General features: G+C 35.7%; 1 protein-coding gene across 10 annotated transcripts in view; it reads left to right on the forward strand.

Moving 5' to 3' along the window:
* The window catches only part of LOC110463738 (tyrosine-protein phosphatase non-receptor type 4-like), a 191,050-nt gene that overhangs the window by 43,735 nt on the left and 124,282 nt on the right, over positions 1-23,033 (forward strand). For 9 of the 10 annotated variants that reach the window (XM_021518570.1, XM_021518566.1, XM_021518571.1 and 6 more), the window contains 2 exons: positions 1,045-1,196; positions 9,108-9,260. In XM_021518570.1, coding sequence (XP_021374245.1) covers positions 1,045-1,196; positions 9,108-9,260 — 305 coding nt within the window. The remainder of the gene's footprint in view (positions 1-1,044; positions 1,197-9,107; positions 9,261-23,033) is intronic. The other variant, XM_021518568.1, reaches the window with a different exon arrangement.

Raw genomic sequence — 23,033 nt, forward strand, 5'->3', positions numbered from 1 at the left:
CCCCCCCCTCCCCCCATATCCACCCTCAACATCCCCTCCGTGTTATAACCTCAATGTAAGAGGATGTATATGCCAGTACTAGTGCCAAGAAAGAAGCTCCATCAGGTCTGAACTTTGAACTTTTACAAATGTCATATTGGCATGTATAGTAAACGTTTACGATAATAACGATGTTATCGCTCTCGTAGTTTTTGGGATGTAATTTGTACTCCTTTACAGATAACAGCAACATATAATACATCATTTGGCTTGAACATTTCCCATCCAATAAACCGGCTAAAAAACGTGATTGTGGCGTTTTTGTTTTTATGCAGTTTGCGCCAAACTTCCAGCTTTATAATTAAGAAGCAGGATGTGTATAGTATGTGTACTTGTATAAGCAAAACAGTATGAAAAAAAATCAAATTTCATTGCCACCAAAAGTTTAGCATACTGAAAAGGTGTGCTGATATATCGAGGGAAAGAAATATAGAAAAAGATTTTTGGGGAAAAAAGGAAAGATGACCTTGAAAGATGTTGGCGATAAGCAAAGTGTCAAATTAAACAAGGGGCAGTAGATTAAGGTTTTATTGTAAAGTCTGACTTTATCGGTGCTGACTTGGATATTTCTAATGTAGGACTGTATATATCGGGAGATTTCACTGCAGTTAAATTTCCACCTTTTCCACCCTCTGTAACGAGGGCAAATTTATCATCACAGCAAATATTAGTAAACAGCATATAAAACATAGAGATTGAATGTGAAGGGGGAAATTAAAACTGGACGAATGTGGAGTTAACCGACAAAGGGCGAACATTTTCTTGTGAATCCATTAAGCACCAATCTGGTAATATATGATTAATCTGAATAAAAAAAAACATCTCTGTAAAATTCCTGCCAATCAGTAATAGTTCTGCTTTGTGTGAGTGATCCTTACCAATGCAGTATTGTACCTGTACAGCAAAACGACATACAGAATAAATGTTGCATAATCTTAATATGACTGCTTCTAAGATATACACATTTTTCGTTTAGATGTTCACGAATCGTTTCTTTTGTTGCAGAGCTGCACACTATGTCCATGCGACTGGTGTCTGGCGGCACGTACAATGTTCGGGCATCAGAGATGGCTGCCCATCTTCAGGATCGTCAGCCTAAGACTGTGCAGTGTATCGTACATTTCCTAGACGATAGCGAGGAACAGTTTGAAATTGATGTAAGTAGCCGTAAAATGAACAGGAATTCGAGTAAACATTTTCTTATACTGTCCCAAATTTTCTCGTGATTTTTATAACAGACATTTAAATTTGGTAATATTTCCAATGACATTGAGGTAATTTGCCTTTGATGAATTTTCTCTAACATTAAAAAAAAAAAAGGTAATGTATTCGTGAGGGTCATGATTTTGGGATTAGGAAAATTGAATCATAAACAAAAAATAAATATCATCCTTTTTTTTTGGTCTACTGATATTTGGGAATTTTTTTGGAAGGGAATTGGACCTGAAAAACAGACCCAAAAAATGGCCTAGGAAATCCTGGGAAACAAGGCATGCATAAGAATGTTTTAGTTGAATAGTTTTACTTATCATCTGGTAAACGACAACATTGCTTTTATACATTAGAAATGACAGATGTAGAGAGATACAGCAACAGGAACAAGGTAATTGATCAGAGGAGACCAACGAGCCGAATTGATTCTTATAGATTAAACGGAGGTGCTGCAGAATGTGAAATTAACCATTTATCTTGTTCAACCTTTTTATTCTTTTCATTCCACTACCCAGAATATTTTTCAAAACTGATGTTTATTTTGTTTTGATATATAACTTCTAAACGTAGTACGACAGAGTGTGGCGTCGTTTACTTGCACTTCGCTCTACTTCATCTTCATTGTGTCCAGTAAAAGTTTGACAAATCATTCCTGTATCGTCCCACTTAGAACCTAATTTTCTCAGTGATTGATCAACCTTCAGTTTTGTAATGTCTTTATTTTTATGCAAGCACAGAAAAAAAAGTCCGTAAATATTTACGGTACATAAGAAGTAGTGGAGTTTAACGTGGTGTATGAGGATTTACAACAGTAGAACATTATACTTATAATGTGTAGTCTTCTGATTTGGAAATGCATCTTAGTTCTAAAACCTAACTTTAATCAATCACAACTTTCAAGTTTTGTATATGGCCAAATTTAATTATTTTTTTCGTAAAATTATTTGTACGTAATAATGTTGGAAATTTGGTATTTGTTCTACAGCATGAGTTATTTCATGGGTAAAGACCGGCAATAGAATTTGGTAGCCGAGTCACCAGATTTGTCAAAGAAGTTATTACGAAAGAGAATATGGTTCCAAAAGTTGCGAGAAAGCAATGTTAAAAATGAAAAATGTCTGAAGGTGTTTTGGTGGCTTTTTGGCTTTTTATATTCCAAGAATCAAAACACATCCATTGTCTTTCTATTTTATTTGGAATTTGGAGGTGGGAGATCAATTCTAAAAGCATAGACACAAATAATAATGATATTGCAGAAACTATCAACATGCTCAAATGTTTATGGATTCATCTCTCAGGAATTCTAGAGAGGCATAATTGATAAATATTTCTTTAATGGTAATACAAGGCAGAACCATCGTTTATCTTGATAACCAATCACAGTTATGCAATTGGAACTGAAAAGAAAAGAGATAAGAACATATAAAAATGTACATGAATTAGCATACATCTAGTGGTGTTCGTATAGAAGGCAAATCTAAATGGAATAATAAAATCTTCACACGATTGTATAGATAGTTTCATGCTTCATCTGTTTTTGCCATTTCCAATTCAGACAAATTGTGAGATCCTTGTCGTTGCTGTGTTCTGATACTATTAAATTTTCCAGATTTTTCCCCCGTTAATGGGTCATTCACGTATATGCATCAGAGCACAATTTTGTGTGACCAGTGTTGGGGATTGTTGTCGGAAATGCTCGCCACAGGTTCAAGCATCGGTGCAACATTGATCATTGGCAGTTTTGGTTTGGTTTATTGTGCTGCAAGCAAACAGTCTTCCGGCTCCGACAATCTGCGGTCTCACTTTTCATCCCGCTCTGACAGGTCAACCACCATGTAATGGTGATGGCATGATGGGGAAATTGCTCTTGAGAAGGACAATTATTTTTAGAGGCTTTCATGTTTTTCTAGGAGACATTTTAACATTGACTTTGTCTTCACTCTAGTTGGTCAAACTTGGTATCAAGAAAAAATCCCTAGACCAAAAATCTGAAAAATAAGTTAGGGCATTGAGTAAATTCACACAGGCAAAAAAAGAACATGCAGTTTTGTAGCTTATTAGTAGTGTTGTGTGGTTTCAGCCCCCCCCCCCCCCCCCCCCCCCCCCCCCCCCCCCCCCCCCCNCATCCGAAAAAAGCTTTTCTTGCTAACGGAACAACATCTGAAATTTTTGCTAACTGAAACTTCATATGTTGCCTTCAGAAAATCCCCTATTCTTTAAAAATAAAAAAAATATATGAGGATTTAGATGTTTCATTAAATGGTCAATTTTTCATGATTTAGGGAAGGCAATTCCCAATTAAAAAATACCCATGAAAACAATGCAGAACTGTTGAAACATGAAAAATATCAAAATGTCAAGAGAAAAAAAGGCTGGAGATAATACTTTCACCAATACGTGTTCTAAAATAAAAAAAATATCATTGGGATATTTAATTTCTATTTTATTTTTGAAATTTTGATTGTTTATTAATCACATCACGGAGATGATATTTTGATAGGAAAGAATAAAAGGACATAGGTGTTTAGTAGGTGAATTTAACGAGATAAAAAAACTAGGACTATTCCTATTAGTTGTCAGCATTAGAGCTACTGTTACCTTGTAATCGACAAAGTGTGAGAAATAAGAGCGTTTGTGGACAGATAAGGGTACAGTGTTATCAGTGCTACCTACCACATAGACTTGTACACACACTAGGTAGTGTTAACAACTGATGCTCTGGGATCTGTCTTCCTCTTAGTTTTCTGTGTATATGTACTTCACTTTAAAAGTATTGCAGATTTAATGTTTTCTGAAGACGCTTTCTCTTCTCCAGTGTTATTTGGGTTATCAACAGTTTTGGGACCATATCGTTTTCAAGGGTTATGTCCTAGTGGTGTCATGGAAGTGATGGTGAATATTCATCGTATGAAACTATCATTTCTCCTTTGGGTAGGATGTTAGTGGTTCTGTGTAATACAGGGTTAGCACAGGGCAATACAGGGTTAGCACAGGGCAATACAGGGTTAGCACAGGGCAATACAGGGTTAGCACAAGGCAATACAGGGTTAGCACAGGGCAATACAGGGTTAGCACAGGGCAATACAGGATTAGCACAGGGCCTTGAAAAGCCTTGAATTCACAGTATGGCTTTGAAAAGCCTTGAATTTCACTTTGGGCCTTCAAGAGGCCTTGTATTTTACTGTTTAGTAATTCATATATGACTATCCAAAGTCATGGCTTTCTTGCAGATTAAAATTCCACAATTTTGTATAAAATAAAATAGTTCTTCCAAGTTTAATTTAACTATTTATAACCATGTATTGATGTGTTTTTACCAAGGATAAGTATAGTGTAGCATTGTTTTGCTCCTTGTTCTCTCTCAGGCTGCCTTTGGCCGCAAAGTTAGGCCATGAACATTACGTTAAGGCCTTGAGAAATCCTTGTAAAGGCCATGAATTCGGTTTGACATGATCTGTATGAACCCTCTAATACGCTAGGCAGTCAAAAATGACTTTTCATATCAAATAAAATATTACGATAAATGGGCAAAATGTACCATAGTTAACATACAAAGACAAAAATATACCACACTGTCAACACAAAGTTACAAAAATATACCATACTGTCAACACAAAGTGACAAAAATTACCATACTGTCAACACAGTGACAAAAATATACCATACTGTCAACACATAGTGACAAAAATATACCAAACTTTCGACACATAGTGACAAAAATATACCATACTGTCACCACAAAGTGCCAAAAATATACCATACTGTCAACACAAAGTGACAAAAATATACCATACTGTCAACACAAAGTGCCAAAAATATACCATACTGTCAACACAAAGTGACAAAAGTATACCATACTGTCAACACATAGTGACAAAAAAAACCCATACCGTCTACACATAATGACAAAAATATACCATACTGTCAACACATCGTGACAAAAACATACCATACTGTCAATACATAGTGACACTGTCTACACATAGTGACAAAAAATATACCAAACTTTCAACACATAATGACAAAAATATCCCATACTGTCAACACATCGTGACAAAAACATACCATACTGTCAATACATAGTGACAACAATATACCGCACTGTCAACACAAAGTGAAGAAAGTATACCATACTGTCCACACATAGTGACAAAAATATACCATACTGTCAACACAAAGTGACAAAAATATACCGTACTGTCAACACAAAGTGACAAAAATATACCATACTGTCAACACAAAGTGACAAAAGTATACCATACTGTCTACACATAGTGACAAAAATATACCATACTGTCAACACATAGTGAAAAAAATATACCATACTGTCAACACATAGTGACAAAAATATACCAAACTTTCAACACATAGTGACAAAAATATACCATACTGTCTACACATAGTGACAAAAATATACCATACTGTCAACACATAGTGACAAAAATATACCATACTGTCAACACATAGTGACAAAAATATACCAAACTTTCAACACATAGTGACAAAAATATACCAAACTGTCTACACATAGTGACAAAAATATACCATACTGTCAACACATAGTGACAAAAATATACCATACTGTCAACACATAGTGACAAAAATATACCATACTGTCAACACATAGTGACAAAAATATACCATACTGTCAACACATAGTGACAAAAATATACCAAACTTTCAACACATAGTGACAAAAATATACCATACTGTCAACACATAGTGACAAAAATATACCATACTGTCAACACATAGTGACAAAAATATACCATACTGTCAACACATAGTGACAAAAATATACCATACTGTCAACACATAGTGACAAAAATATACCATACTGTCAACACATAGTGACAAAAATATACCATACTGTCAACACATAGTGACAAAAATATACCATACTGTCAACACATAGTGACAAAAATATACCATACTGTCAACACATAGTGACAAAAATATACCATACTGTCAACACATAGTGACAAAAATATACCATACTGTCAACACATAGTGACAAAAATATACCATACTGTCAACACATAGTGACAAAAATATACCATACTGTCAACACATAGTGACAAAAATATACCATACTGTCAACACATAGTGACAAAAATATACCATACTGTCAACACATAGTGACAAAAATATACCATACTGTCAACACAAAGTGACAAAAATATACCGTACTGTCAACACATAGTGACAAAAATATACCATACTGTCAACACAAAGTGCCAAAATTATACCATACTGTCTACACATAGTGACAAAAATATACCAAACTTTCAACACATAGTGACATAAATACAGACGACTTTCAACACAAAGTGCCAACCATATACCGTACTGTCAACACATAGTGATAAAAATATACCATACTGACAACACATAGTGACAAAGATATACCATACTGTCAATACATAGTGACCAAATATACCACTGTTAACACATGGTGACAAAAATATACCATACTGTCAACACAAAGTGACAAAAATATACGGTACTGTCAATACATATTGACAAAAATATATCATACTGTCTACACATAGTGACAAAAATATACCATACTGTCTACACATAGTGACAAAAGTATACCATACTGTCAACACATAGTGACAAAAAATATACCAAACTTTCAACACATAGTGACAAAAAATATACCAAACTTTCAACACATAGTGACAAAAAATATACCAAACTTTCAACACATAGTGACAAAAATATCCCATACTGTCAACACAAAGTGACAAAAGTATACCATACCGTCCACACATAGTGACAAAAATCTACCATACTGTCAACACAAAGTGCCAAAATTATACCATACTGTCTACACATAGTCACAAAAGTATACCATACTGTCAACACAAAGTGACAAAATATACCACTGTTAACACATGGAGACAAAATATACCAGTGTTCACACATAGTGACAAAATATACAAAATATACCATACTGTCAACACAAAGGGACAAAATATACCAGCGTCAACACACAGGGACAAAATATACCACAATGTTAACACACAGGGACAAAAAATACCACAGTGTCAACAAACAGGGACAAAACATACCACAGTGTTAACACACATAGACAAAATATACCACAGTGACAACACACAGGGACAAAATATACCAGTGTCAACACACAGGGACAAAATATACCACAATGTTAACACACAGAGACAAAATATACCACAGTGTTAACACACATAGACAAAATATACCACAGTGTCAACACACAGGGACAAAAATATACCGTACTGTCAATACATAGTGACAAAAATATACCATACTGTCTACACATAGTGACAAAAGTATACCATACTGTCCACACATAGTGACAAAATATACCATACTGTCTCCACATAGTGACAAAATATACCACAGTGTTATCACACAGGGACAAAATATACCACAATGTTAACACACAGAGACAAAATATACCACAGTGACAACACACAGGGACAAAAATATACCATACTGTCAACACAAAGTGACAAAAATATACGGTACTGTCAATACATAGTGACAAAAATATATCATACTGTCAACACATAGTGACAAAAATTACCATACTGTCAATACATAGTGACAAAAATATACCAAACTGTCTACACATAGTGACAAAAATATACCATACTGTCTACACATAGTGGCAAAGTATACCATACTGTCCACACATAGTGACAAAAATATACCGTACTGTCAATACATAGTGACAAAATAAACCATACTGTCAACACAAAGTGACAAAATATACCACAGTGTACACATATAGTGACAAAATATACCACTGTGTTAACACATGGTGACAAAATATACCACTGTGTTAACACATGGTGACAAAATATACCAGTGTCAATACATAGTGACAAAATATACCACAGTGTCAAGATACAGGGACAAAATATACCACAGTGTCAACACACAGACTAAATAAACCACAGTGTCCACACATAGTGACAAAATATACCACTGTTAACACATGGTGACAAAATATACCAGTGTCAATACATAGTGACAAAATATACCACAGTGTCAACATACAGGGGCAAAATATACCACAGTGTCAACACACGGGGACAAAATATACCACAGTGTTAACGCACAGGGACAGAATATACCACAGTGTCAACACACAGACTAAATAAACCACAGTGTCCACACATAGTGACAAAATATACCACTGTTAACACATGGTGACAAAATATACCAGTGTCCATACATAGTGACAAAATATACCACAGTGTCAAGATACAGGGACAAAATATACCACAGTGTCAACATACAGGGACAAAATATACCACAGTGTCAACACACAGGGACAAAATATACCACAGTGTCAACACACAGGGACAAAATATACCACAATGTTAACACACAGGGACAAAACATACCACAGTGTCAACAAACAGGGACAAAACATACCACAGTGTTAACACTCATAGACAAAATATACCACAGTGTCAACACACAATGACTAAATATACCAGTGTTAACACACATAGACAAAATATACCACAGTGACAACACACAGGGACAAAATATACCAGTGTCAACACACAGGGACAAAATATTCCACAATGTTAACACACAGAGACAAAATATACCACAGTGTTAACACACATAGACAAAATATACCACAGTGTCAACACACAGGGACAAAACATACAAGTGTCCACACACAGGGACAGAAATTACCTCAGTAACAACATGAATTGGACAAAACCTACCCCACTGTCAGGCTATAATGACTGTATAGCCACTCTTATCAATATACATGGACAAATTGTACAACAATGTCAACACAAAAAGGCAAAACATATCAAGTCGTTTTTCCTTTGTTTCAGAAGCGTGCGAAAGCGCAACATTTATTGGATAAAGTATTTGACCACTTGGAGCTGGTGGAGAAGGATTATTTTGGACTTCAGTTTGTTGACCTTTCACCCGCTCCGGACCACATGGTCGGCCATAACTTCATGGCCCCTAGTATATACGCATTGGTAAGTCAACTTATGTACTAAAACGTCTCCATCTTTTCATTTGCAAGTACACACAGCAGTTTGCATATGAACAATTGAAAACTCGGACCTGAATGATCGTTCATTATGAAAAAGCAACTCCTGGTCAGTCACATCATCAAACTGGAGGAAATTTCATTACTTAATGACTGTCAACAGAATGTTGGGAAAGAGTAGGGGGAGTGTGTCATGTAATCATGGTGTATAGGTATACGTACTGTGGTGCCAGCTAAATACTGTATACTGGGAAATTTTCACTCCATTTCAATTTTCGCCTTTTTCGCCCACTGTGATGAGAGTGAATTTATCACTACAGCGAACGTAACTAAACAACATGATAATGCATAGCAATTGAATCTGAAGGCCGAAATTAACACAAGACGAATAAGAATATTCTGGCGAAGGGCGAAAGTTTGACTGGGAGAAATTGTCCTGGTATACAGTAGTTCAGCCACCTTTGTTCTTGTTAGGCAATCTAGCCAATTTTAGTAGATGAACCAAATCAAATCATTGGATATCATAAGGTTATTTGAGCAAACATTGTCCTGATATTAATAGGTTGTCCAAGGCAAAATATACCTCAATCTGAGAAGACATTGTCTTGTGATTTGTTGTCCATTTAACTTATTCACCCCTGAAGACGCATTTGAACTCTTCCATTCAAATGTTGGAATAGTTCATTTTGAAATTTCAGGGGTGAATGAGTTTAATTATAGCTAGAACACATTATAATTCATATCTTAAATATATAACACAATACAGTTTTCCACCTCAAAAACAGAAGTGATTTACATGATCAAATACAGCAAAATTGGTCTTAACAAAGAGTTGGTTGAATCTGAAACAAGATTTGCTTGTTGATAGATGTAGGGGAAGAAAGCATATTGTACCCATCACGAAAACAATAACAGGAATGTTTCTCAGATCAATAACAGAGCTGATCCTCCAACACTCCCCCTGAATTACATGTTTCTGCTAAATTGGACGTTGATGTTAATTCTCATCCCTCCATTGCAATAATGGGACGGGAAAACCAGGGGAAGCAGTGCTCATTCCTGGATTATGGGGAAGGAAGGGTTAATGAAAACAGGTATTCAGATACATGGTCATAAATTGTGTATAAAATTTAGAGACCATTTGCTGAAAGGAAGACATCCTCCATAGGGCCTCTACAAATGAGTTTTTTTTTAATAATTAAGGATCCATTCCTCTGAGAAGTTTAAAATTCCTGTATTTAACTGTATTTCTTGAAGTGCAATAAATGCAAAAAAGGCCTATTTGCTCTTAAAATTGATCATAATTTGTTAAATTTTATAAAACAACCTTTTAGAATTTAGTTAATTCAGTTAGAATTTACAGTTAATTCAGACATCAGAGAAGGTACAGTAGATTAGACATCTCAGGTTCTAAAATAGATCTAAACATGTTAAAACCTGGTGTAGATTGAGACATGACACCATTTACTGTAGAACAAGACTTATCACACCTCTCAAAGTGGATTGAGATCATACAACAAACAGGTATGTCTACAGCTTGTTGGATTTAATGAAATTGTGTGTGAGTCGGTTCACAGCCCTCCGACGAAGGAAGTGTTTCTAATTAGTAACCCCCTCCCTGTATCCACCTAACTGGCTTCCAAGCTCCATGTAATTATACCAAGCTGCTAATTGGCAAAAAAGTAGTTCTCTTAAAAATAATCTATTCTTTTGGCTTGATTCCATTCTGTTTCTATGGTAACTGATGATTACAAAAACGTAAGTTTAGGTAATCCTACAGCCCCGTAACTCATTGCAATAAAGTTTTATTTAAGACCTTTTGATATTCCTGTTCTGGCTAGGTTTCAGAATTGGAAATAAAACAGCTCTTGAAAATGTAATTGTTGTATATTTTTTATAAATTTGATAGCAGTTTGTCTGCTAGTGAGATTCAGTTAAGTAGCTTTAACAGATCAGGTTCTAGCACACTATCTCCATAAAAACAGCATTACAATTGTATTTTTGTTTCATGTTCAGATTTTGGAAATGAAAAAATACAACATTTGTTTGCACATAATCCATACAGTTTCGGACTTGATGACATTTTCATTGAAAATCTGTTTACCATATTTATTCTGCAATAAGCCCATATGCCTGGTAATAAGCCAACCAATATCTAATGCAGTTCAGTTGAAATGCCAACCAATGCAATTTCATTGTCCTCTAATAAGCCCACCTCCTACAATGAGACAGATATTTTATGTTTGCCCCTTGCCTTATTGCAGATTGTGGAATGTTTAACATTGTATGGCATTGCCACTATATAATCTTACCAAATTCAGTTGGCATTCATATAGGCTATGAATGCCATGGACCGATTCTTGACATCATCATTAATATGACATCATAATTGTTATGTTACGTTGGATACCACTGCCCCTCCCTGGGTGATGATTGTTCAGTTCATTAAACAAATATACACGATAAATACATTATTTGAATTTTCTATAAATTAACAGATTCAAAAATTGGTAAATATCAGTATTGAACTGCTTTCAGTTGAAATTCATAGGCATTATGAATTCCAAGTGGACAAAGGCAAATCCAACATGATAATAAAATATGAAATAATGCTAGTGACTTAAATTATGACTTTGCTGACTGCCTATCTCCTGATTCATCCTGTTCATGCGGCCATCCAATTGAAAAATCTGAACACTTCTTCTTCTTTTGTCCAAATAACTCTAATTCCAGAAACTTAATTCATGATATCTATACCAGAGTTGACTATTTAAATGTTCATCTTTTGACATCTGGAGTTACTGACTTACCTACTAAAATAAATATATTTATATTGTCTAATGTGGAAAAGTATATTATTGCATCTAAACGGTTAGGATTATGTAATTAAATGTTTAAATATTATCAAACTGTTATATATGCATTTCTGCATGTATATATATAATTAAATGACTTAATATCTGTATTTAGCTTAATTCCAACATAATTGTTGATAGTTGCTAGTCAATTTAAAGTAAGTTGGCAATTGTATGAATGTATGATTGAGTGTATGAGTGTAATATAATAATATAAAAAGCTTAATAATTACATGTATATATAAAATGTCATACTAACACCATCATGGAGAAGATTGATATAGGCCTAGCCTGTTATCTTATCCATTTAAATATAGTAAAATTTGTTAAAAAATAAAAATCCAACATGAAGCACATGCCTATGAATGCCAACTGAAAGCAGTTCCATGGGTAACTTTTTTATTGTATGACGCTGGCTATAATTGGGTATGTTTTCATGTTGCTTTCCACTCCTATCCTGCCCACTGGTAGATACATAGGTAGGTACTGTAAACTTTGTGCTGAGATAAGGTAAATACTTCTCCCATTCCAATCTTCAACTGAATTCACTATCATATTGCCACACCTGGTAATTAAGAACAAGTAAAAATATACCTGCATAATAAGAAATTTTCAATCATTTAACAAAAGATATCTTGAAAAGCGTTTGTTTAAAATCATTTGTAGAGTAGGTTAGAGGTTTCCAGAAATACAGGAATTGTTTTCTAGGCCAAGTGTATAATAGTTATGTTTCCCAAGGAGATGAATATTCTGTCTTGACAAGCTGATAGAGGAGAGAAAGGCTTTGCTGTTATTATCTCTATGTATCTGTATATATATTGATACACAAACCAGTCAATAACACAGTAAAGGACAAGTGTGTCCTCAGCGGAGACAGGATTTCCTCTTAATCCTACTCATATTGTGTACATTACTATCCTCTTGACTATATAAGACATACCGAGAACGATAGAACGATATTCTACTGTTGCAGGATTATATTCTACGGCATACAATCCCTCTAGATTGTCGTATCTGTGATCTGAATACTTGTCATCTCATACAGAGCCGCGATGTAATGTTACCACTAGGACCATGCTTATCTGCCTGGAACAAACCATCACTGTTGCCCATATAGGAAAAATAAATTGTTACTTTTAGGAACATAAATGTTACTTAATACTAGAGGAACATGTTATTTGACTGGGAAATAGACAATATTACCCATAGAAAAATATGCTGTTTCTGCTTTTAGGAACATAAATGTTTCTTATTACTAGACTAATACTTAAAAAGAACATGTAATCAGAATTAGAAAAAGACTATATTTCCCATAAGAAAAATGAATTGTACATAATGTTACTTACTACCACTAGGAACATGTAATCTGACAGGAACAAACCATTAAAAATAGACAATGTTACCCAAAGGAAAAATAAATTGTTACTTCTTTTAGGTACATGATGTTACTTATTCTTCTCTCCATTCTGTGCATCTGTAAATATATATATCTTACACAGCTTCCTTAAAGATAAAAATCTTAATGTGGGACAAATATGTTACCTTTAAAAATTAACAATGTTATAGGTAAATACATTGTTACTTGTTTCAGGAACACGATGTTACTTCTTTTAGGAACATAATGCAACTTGTGTAAGAAAAACACCATGTTACCTGTCATTGGAGCATAATGTAACTTGTCTTAGGAACATCATGTTACCTCTCTTTGGAACATACTGTTACTCATCTTAAGGAACATAATGTCACCTCTCTTTGGAACATAATTATTTTTCTTAGGAACATAATGTTACCCCCTTGGAACATAATGTAACTTGTCCTAGGAACATAATGTTACCTCTCTTTGGAACATAATGTAACTTGTCTTAGGAACATAATGTTACCTCTCTTTGGAACATAATGTAACTTGTCTTAGGAACATAATGTTACCTCTCTTTGGAACATAGAGTTACCTTTCTTAGGAACACAATGCTACTTTCCTTAGGAACATAATGCTACTTCTTTTTAGAAACATAATTTTACTTCTTTAGAAATAAATATTCTTTTAGGATGTAATATTCTTTTAGGAATATAATTTTACTACTTTTAGGAACCTAATGGTACCTCTAAGAATACATGATTTTTACCTCCTGGAAAATGTGTGTATATAACATGAAATCTAAGCTTTTTGATAGAAGTATGAAGGATAACTTGTTTTATAAAAGATCAAGGTTACCTGTTGATGGATGTTTAATGTCACTTTATACTTTGTTTCATAAGAACATTTATTATGATTAAATGAATTTCAAAAGCTGTTGTTATTGGGAACTGCTGGTGATGTTAAGCAGACCAAACCAATCCTGTAAACAGCGTAGGAGTCAAGGTGTTCTACTTCATGACTTCTGTACCTGATTTACCCAGGTTAACTCATTCACCCCTGAAAACACATTTGCACCCATCCAATTCAAAGGTTGGAATAGTTCATTATGAAATTTCAGGGGTGAATGAATTACAGTAGAGATCTGTTAGCTTCCTATGGAATCGTTATCATTTGGCTGCTTGGAATAGAATAGGAGATATTGTAATGAAGGATGTCTGTTTGTCCATATGTACTTTTCTCCAGACCATAACTTTGGTTCCCTTGGTATAATTAAACTAAAACTTTATATAGGACTTGATTCAGATTGCTTTTCAAGTACAAAGACCATCGTTACTATCAATAGAATATCACTATGCCGACAATACCTTGAGTTCTTTTAATCAAACTCAAAAGCCAAAGTGATCAAGAATGAAAAAGTCGTTAAACCCTAAACCCTGTAACAAAACATACAACCTTGTAAATATGATATGAATGATAATAAATATATTTAGATTCATCATTAAATTGTAAACTTCAGTCATCCTTTTAAATGTTAGGCTGGTCAAGAACATGTGTCAGGGTGCCTCAGGTTAGCCTATGCCCTGATTATCAAAGGTGAAGTTAGGAACAGAAAAGTGTTTATATGTTCTAACAAGAATCAGAAAGTGAAGATGACAGCAGGAAGCACTCTGAAACAGAAGTAAGGGGCTGTAAACTCTAGAGGGATTAGTGAGTGATGTGGAGGGCTATATACAGTGGGCTACTATACAGGTATGACTCGGATTACACAGAAATAAGAAGGGATACTACTTTTGCTGTTGGAAAAAAACATCTTGTGCCAGAATACATTTCTTTACCAATGTATACAAACACTAATTGTTCATGAAGTATAATTAAGTAGAGACTTGCTTCCAAATTTTGTGTTAGAGAGTCTGATATGTTTACCATTTCCTCCTTTTAAGCAGCATCAAATATTACTATATTTATCCTCCAATAACCCAGGGGGTCAACACATAATCTCTCACTGAAAGTAGGGGTGGGCTTATAACAGGACAACACATAATCTCTCACTGAAAGTAGGGGTGGGCTTATTATAGGACAACACATAATCTCTTACTGAAAGTAGGGGTGGGCTTATTACAGGACAACACATAATCTCTCACTGAAAATAGGGGTGGGCTTATTACAGGACAACACATAATCTCTCACTGAAAGTAGGGGTGGGCTTATTACAGGACAACACATAATCTCTCACTGAAAGTAGGGGTGGGCTTATTACAGGACAACACATAATCTCTCACTGAAAGTAGGGGTGGGCTTATTACAGGACAACACATAATCTCTCACTGAAAGTAGGGGTGGGCTTATTACAGGACAACACATAATCTCTCACTGAAAGTAGGGGTGGGCTTATTATAGGACAACACATAATCTCTTACTGAAAGTAGGGGTGGGCTTATTACAGGACAACACATAATCTCTCACTGAAAATAGGGGTGGGCTTATTACAGGACAACACATAATCTCTCACTGAAAATTGGGGTCGGCTTATTACAGGACAAGACATAATCTCTCACTCAAAGTAGTGGTCGGCTTATTACAGGATAATGAAGTATAGCATATGTTGGTTTTTCTACTGAACTGCAATTAATAAGATACTAAATAGATTTATTACTTGGTGTACGCTTATTACCAGATAAATATGGTATTTTGCAGAAAGTTGCTACCCTACTTATCAGTTTTTGTATCTGAAGTAAAATTTTGTATAGTAAGTAAAATTTATTTCCAAGAAAATGGTATTAAAAAAAATATGTTTTGAAATGAGTTTTATTAGCTCACCTGGCCCGAAGGGCCAAGTGAGCTTATGGCATGGTGCGGCGTCCGTCGTCCGTCCGGTGTCAACTTTTTACTTAAAACAACTTCTTCTCAGTAACCAAAAGGCCTAGGGTGATGATATTTGGCCAGAAGCATGCCTGGATGAAGGGCTACCAAGTTCAAATAAATGACCTTCATCAATTTTCAAGGTCACAGGGGTCAAATATGTTAAAAACATTTAAACAACTTCTTCTGAATAACCAAGAGGCCTAGGGTGATGATAGTTGGCCAGTAACATGCTGGAATGAATGACCTTGACCCACTTTCAAGGTCACAGAGGTCAAATATGTTAAAATCTTTTAAACAAATTCTTCTGAATAACCAAGAGGCCTAGGGTGATGATATTTGGGCAGTAATATGCTGGGATGAAGGGCAACCAAGTTTGTTCAAATAAATGACCTTGACTTATATTCAAGGTCACAGAGGGCAAATATGTTTTAAACATTTAAACAACTTCTTCTGAATAACCAATAGGCCTAGGGTGATGATATTTGGCTAGTAGCATGCTGGGATGAAGGGCTATAAAGTTTGTTCAAATGAATGACCTTCATCTTTTTTCAAGGTCACAGGGTCAAATATGTTCTTAACCTTTAAACAACTTCTTCTGAATAACCAAGAGGCCTAGGATAATGCCAGTAACATGCTGAGATGAAGGACTACCAAGTTCAAATGAATGACCTTGACATATATATTTTAAGGTCACAGGGGTCAAATATGTTTAAAACCATTGAATGACTTCTTCTTAATAAGCAAAAGGCCAAGGGTGATGATATTTGGCCATTAACATGCTGGGATGAAGGACTACCAAGTGAATGACCTTCGCCCATATTCAAGGTCACAGTGGTCAATATATGTTTAAATCTTAAAATGATTTGTTCTGTATAAACAAAAGGTCCAGGGTAATGATATTTTTCCAGAAGCATGCTGGGTTGGAAGACTATAAACTCTGTTCAACCTAATATTACAATGTCCTTGTTCGACATTCAAGGTCACAGGTATCATATGTTTAAATCTTTTAATAGGTTCTTATGAATGAAACACTGATATTTTGCCTGTAACTGTATTTTAGTCCACTTTTAAGATTACAAGTGTGAGATTAATACCAGGTGAGCAATGCAGGCCCATTGGGCCTCTTGTTATTTTTGTTCAAGTGTGTTAATGACCTTGATGTAACATTGGCCTCTGACAATGTACAAAGCTGTCTTACTTCCCCATCCACCAACCTAAAGTTTATAGGAATATGACTACATGAGATGGCGTAATGTCGACACCATGAAAGCCGAAGTATTACATATGTACTAGGTTATCCCATCACACATGATACATATACTGCTGTAAAATAATGGACATAATCAGAGCCAGTCAGTTTCTGGGTTAGAAGCTAAAGGGTTTTAATATTTCATAGGCACATCATTATCCTTAATCAGTTTCATGTTTTTGGCCAATAATTTTGGCCTTCTTTTAGCCTTATAATCCAGGCTATAGGTATGAGTTCGTGCTCTGTAATCATATACAAATTTTGTTCCGTGAAAAAGAAGACTGAAAGTGAGCAAAGATGATTAATAAAACAGTTGTAAAAGGTTGTTAAAAAGCTGGAAAAACCTTCTCCTTTGTTCAGGGGCCATAATCCAGTACATTCAACACTGTTAGCTTGATTATTGTCTCAGAGAAGTTTTGTTCATTAACCCTTACATCCCTATGTAACTTGAGTGAACTCTACCATGCATTAATTTGGAAGAGTCGATTATGGTCTACAGTGGTGAAAGGGTTAAGTGAGTTTAATGCATGGTGTTGCTTCCATAGTTTGTACAACGCCATCTTTTCATTAAAAAACTACTAGTCCAGAATAGCTTTAGGGATTTTGACTATATTTGGTATAAAACGTCTTTAGGCAAAGGGGATTCAATGCTATATATTTGAATGATATGGCCTCCAAGAAGATGTAGGAGTGGGGACCAATATGAGATATTGGATGTAAATCTGTGAACAGCTATACTCTTTAATTACAGATGAAGAAATTATAATCAAATAATTTCAAATTATCCCCGTTGCCAAAGAGTTTCAATAACAGATATATATATGGATTGATAAGTATATTTTAACTTAAATTTTGAAACCTCATTGTTAACTATATCTTGGCAATACCATTCAATATCAGGTAATCAGTTATTCAGGTCCCTTTATGGCCTGCTGTTAAATTTGGATACAAAAAATATGTTATTTAGATTAACAGCATTATGGTCGGTAGGGACCTCCACTGCAGGTAATTATATATAATGAGTCCCCCTACTGCTTTGACCAAAAACAAAAATTATATATTGAAAGAGCTGTAAATTCTGACCACAATAATTTTGAAAACATATATTCAAGCTAAGCCAGTGATGTTTAGGGTTGTGTAGTGGTTGTGTAGTGGTTGTGTAGCATGTTGTCTCCTTTGTAAGTAGTCTAGAGAGAAAAATTCATCAACAGCAATGAGCACGAAAGGATTCTGACTTCACTAATTCACAGAATTAGCTTTGTCTTGTCCTGTAAGTACACATGCTTACACCTGGTAATGTGTTCCACCACAAGTTTCCGTCAGAACTACGCTACAGACAAACAGACAGACACATTGATTAGATGATAAGTACCAGGAAGGCATGTTTACAGCCTTGCACAATGTTTATATATAGAAAGCAGAGGAGTACAGAATGATAGCACTGTCCTCATACCATATATGGTCAAGCATATTTGAGAAAGTTCTGGTTGGTCAGGTGGCATGGTTGATAGGACACTTGCCTTTCACCATGACAGGATTTGATTTTCTGATTGAACTTTAATCTTCTCCTGGTGCTACAGTTTCCTCCCACATAAACAATATGCCCTACCGCCAAAGACAACAAGGGATTGATATCATTTGTTACATAATTGTTGTAAAATAAAGTTTATTATTGGCATCCTTGACCCATACCGATTCATATCAATACTTTCACCATTTGTGAATTGATACATATATATCTTTGTGAGTTAATATCAATCCAAAAATGTATGTTTAAAAAGCTGTCAATTAGCTATAGATGTGTCTATTTAATCAATCCTGGTTGGCAGCAAGGTCAAAAGCATTTCCAGTGTTCTTTCCTGATGTGTAGGAGCAATTTGTGTCAGACATTTCAACTGGGTCCTAAAATTATTGTATAGATATTGTTTTATTGAGAATATGAAGGGACCAAGATTAGTTATGGAATGAATAATGAATCACTAAGGAGATCTGGAAAGACTATTGATCACAATCACAGTTCAGGAAGGGCTTGAAATATCAATCAGGGATCATGAAGGCATTATCTGTCAACTTGGTCAGTAAGGTTTTAAGTGTCAATTAGGAGTTGGGAAAGGATTTAAGTGTCAATTAATAGTTGGGGAAAGTTCAAGTATCAATCAGGGTTAGGGACGGTTTTAAGGGTAATTTAAGTCAGGAGTTGGGGAGGGTTTTGGGGTCAGTCAGGAGTTGGGAAGGGTTTTGGGGTCAGTCAGGAGTTGGGGAGGGTTTTAGCGTCAGTCAGTAGTTGGGGAGGTTTTCAAGGGTCAGTCAGAGGTTTAGGAGGTTCTTAAGTGGCCATGAAAGGTTTTACATATGTATCAGTGTTGGAGGAGGGCTTCATGTATCTGTCAGAAGGCAGACACATGTTTAAAGTATACATAAGGGGCTGTGGATGGTGTCAGGGTTGGGGCAGGCTTTCAATATCTCGAGTTACATGGTGTCCTCATTTGGGAGCTTAATTTGATTATGTCTTTCCAAAAAAAAAACCCAGAGCATTTCTAAAGGTTAAATTGGGATGGAACAAAATAACCCAGAGCCTCCGACTTGTTCTGGGAAACTGTTATTGATGAATATTTGGGAGCTGAGAGGTTGCCATGGCGATTCAATATTGGCTGTTCTGATCCGAGGGCTGCCTGCTATCTCTAGTAATGCACAAATTTACATCATGTATTTTTCATGGCAATGCCAAACAACTGGATTTTATTTGGCTTGCTGTGTTTACAATGTAAAAGGGGAAGGGGGAGGAGAAGAACAAGGGGAGGTGTAAAATGCTGCACTCCATAAAAACAATTGGTAGTGCAAAAATCATCAAAGGTATAATTAATTTTAAAACGTCTGCAGTAGCCATTACTGGAATGAAAATAGGGAAGTGATATTGGCACAAATGCAATTTCTGCAAACAAAATTATTCTGGTGAATAATAAACAAAAATGGGATAATCTAGTGTTAGCTGATGGGAACAAGCCTCCTGCAGATATCCATGAGTTCAAGTTGGCAAGTTCCAGTACTCAAGAGTGTCGATGAGTGTAATTTGGAATTGTACTCGGTAAGTGTCAATGAGTACTGCGTACACTTATAACGGGTGCATTTGATTATATTTGAGGTCAAAGTTCAAGGTCATTGAAACTATGAAGAGGTCTTCAGTTTCCTCAATAGTCCAACTGGTGGCTTGCATATATGGAATGATGATACATGGGATTGCTTTTAAGAACACCAACTAGCCAGAGGTCAAGGTCATTTCAAATGGTAGCACCTACGTAGCCAATTTTGTGTCACTTTCAGTGTAATAGCAATAGGTCAAAGAACAACTGTCTGTACACATTACTTCAGAACATTTAATTTGGTTGTTATGGTTTGGTATGATTCAGATATGTGTGATCTATTTGATCAGTAGAAATTGTGGGAAACAGATAAAATTTAGTCTTTTCAATAGTTTTATGAAGAAGGGAGCAGTTCTATTTCAATAGTCTGAAAATGGAGGAAACAAGGAGGTGCCTAAAATGGTCAAGATGTATGATATTATTGGGCGGGGGAGTGTGTTGGCAAAAATTTCAATGTGGGAAAAAAGATCTTTGGCAAAGCTTTCAGAAATTGAAGTCACTGTAGATAATAAAGCAACACCTTGGCAATATGTTTAGCTTATTTGAGTTTTAAAGTATTTTCGGGAAAAAAGGCATCTTGGCATACATACGTAGTTATTTTGGCATCCAAACAATGTGTGGAAACTGAGAGGCATTGGCAAAGATGAATTTCAAACAGTGTGGGAAGAAAGGAGGCACCTTGGCCAAGATCATTGCTTATTTGAATTTCAAACAGTGTCGGCAGAAAGGAGGCACCTTGGCCAAGATCATTGATTATTTGAATTTTAAACAGTGTAGGAAGAAAGGAGGCACCTTGGCCAAGATCATTGCTTATTTGAATTTCAAACAGTGTGGGAAGAAAGGAGGCACCTTGGCGGAGATCATAGTTTATTTGAATTTCAAACAGTGTGGGAAGAAAGGAGGCACCTTGGCAAAGTTTGTGTGTCTACTTAAACTGCTCACCATCATATCGGTCTGGATAACTTCTGTCTACTTTCAGCTCAAGGTTAATAATGAAAAGTGAATTGTAAGTGCCAACATTGTTGGTTTTCCAATAATTCTTGAATTCATAATCATGTGCTTGGCAAGAGTTATGGGGTGTTTCTTTGCTTCTTAATTACACGAAGATTTCAATTTGACTTGTAAAGAAAATTGAGAATGTTATTTGGTGAGGGATGAAGGTTTTTATATCATTTCTCTGTTGGTTGGTATTTTCAAAGCTTCTTAATACAAGCACAGGTTTTCAATGGATTATTTTTAGATGTTTTTACCTGTGTGATGCAAAATGCGTTATTTCCTGGAAATTTAGTTTTATGTTCAGAATGATACCTGAAAATTAATTAGTGTGTTTTAGTCTGCCTTAAGAAACCTTGTATAATTGGAAAATATGTGTTCTGAGGGCTTTCACTTAGGTATAATATTTGTATACATTTGTATATAAATTCACCCTGTGTAATCTGTAATTGTAATATATTTGTATCTCTGGTGTTGCATTTTAGAAAGGTTTTGCTGAAGATTTCTGTTCATCATGTCTAATTTCTGACTAGGTGAAACATCTAATTATACCTTCTTTTTAAAAAAATATATGGACTTTGTTAAAGAAATTGAATTTCATTAAATTAGCGTAAATTTCAACAAAATTGAGGCTTACAAATGTCAGTAGTAACCAGGTTTATGACATCACATTCTGCCAAGTTTTCCACTTGTTTAAGTTGGTGTAGGGTTATGGTTTTTCAAACAGCATTTCGTTGATTAAATAAACCAAGGTGTTGGGCCAGAGTCTGTACGATACTGTTTGGGGGAGAAGGTGTTGGGCCGGAGTCTGTACGATCCTGTTTGGGGGAGAAGGTGTTTGGCCGGAGTCTGTACGATACTCTTTGGGGGAGAAGGTGTTGGTCCGGAGTCTGTACGATACTGTTTGGGGGGGAAGGGGTTGGGCCGGAGTCTGTACGCTAATTTTTGGGGGGGAAGGTGTTGGGCCGGGGTCTGTACGATACTGTTTGGGGGGGAAGGTGTTGGGCCGGAGTCTGTCCGATACTGTTTGGGGGAGAGGGGGTTGGGCCGGAGCCTGTACGATACTGTTTGGGGGAGGAGGTGTTGGGCCGGAGTCTGTTTGATACTGTTTGGGGGAGAAGGTGATGGGCCGGAGTCTGTACGATACTCTTTGGGGGAGAAGGTGTTGGTCCGGAGTCTGTACGATACTATTTGGGGGAGAAGGTGTTGGGACGGAGTCTGTACGATACTGTTTGGGGGGGAAGGGGTTGGGCCGGAGTCTGTACGCTAATTTTTGGGGGGGAAGGTGTTGGGCCGGAGCCTG

The sequence above is a fragment of the Mizuhopecten yessoensis genome, unplaced genomic scaffold, assembly GCF_002113885.1.
Source record: "Mizuhopecten yessoensis strain PY_sf001 unplaced genomic scaffold, ASM211388v2 scaffold10921, whole genome shotgun sequence".
NCBI lineage: Eukaryota > Metazoa > Mollusca > Bivalvia > Pectinida > Pectinidae > Mizuhopecten > Mizuhopecten yessoensis.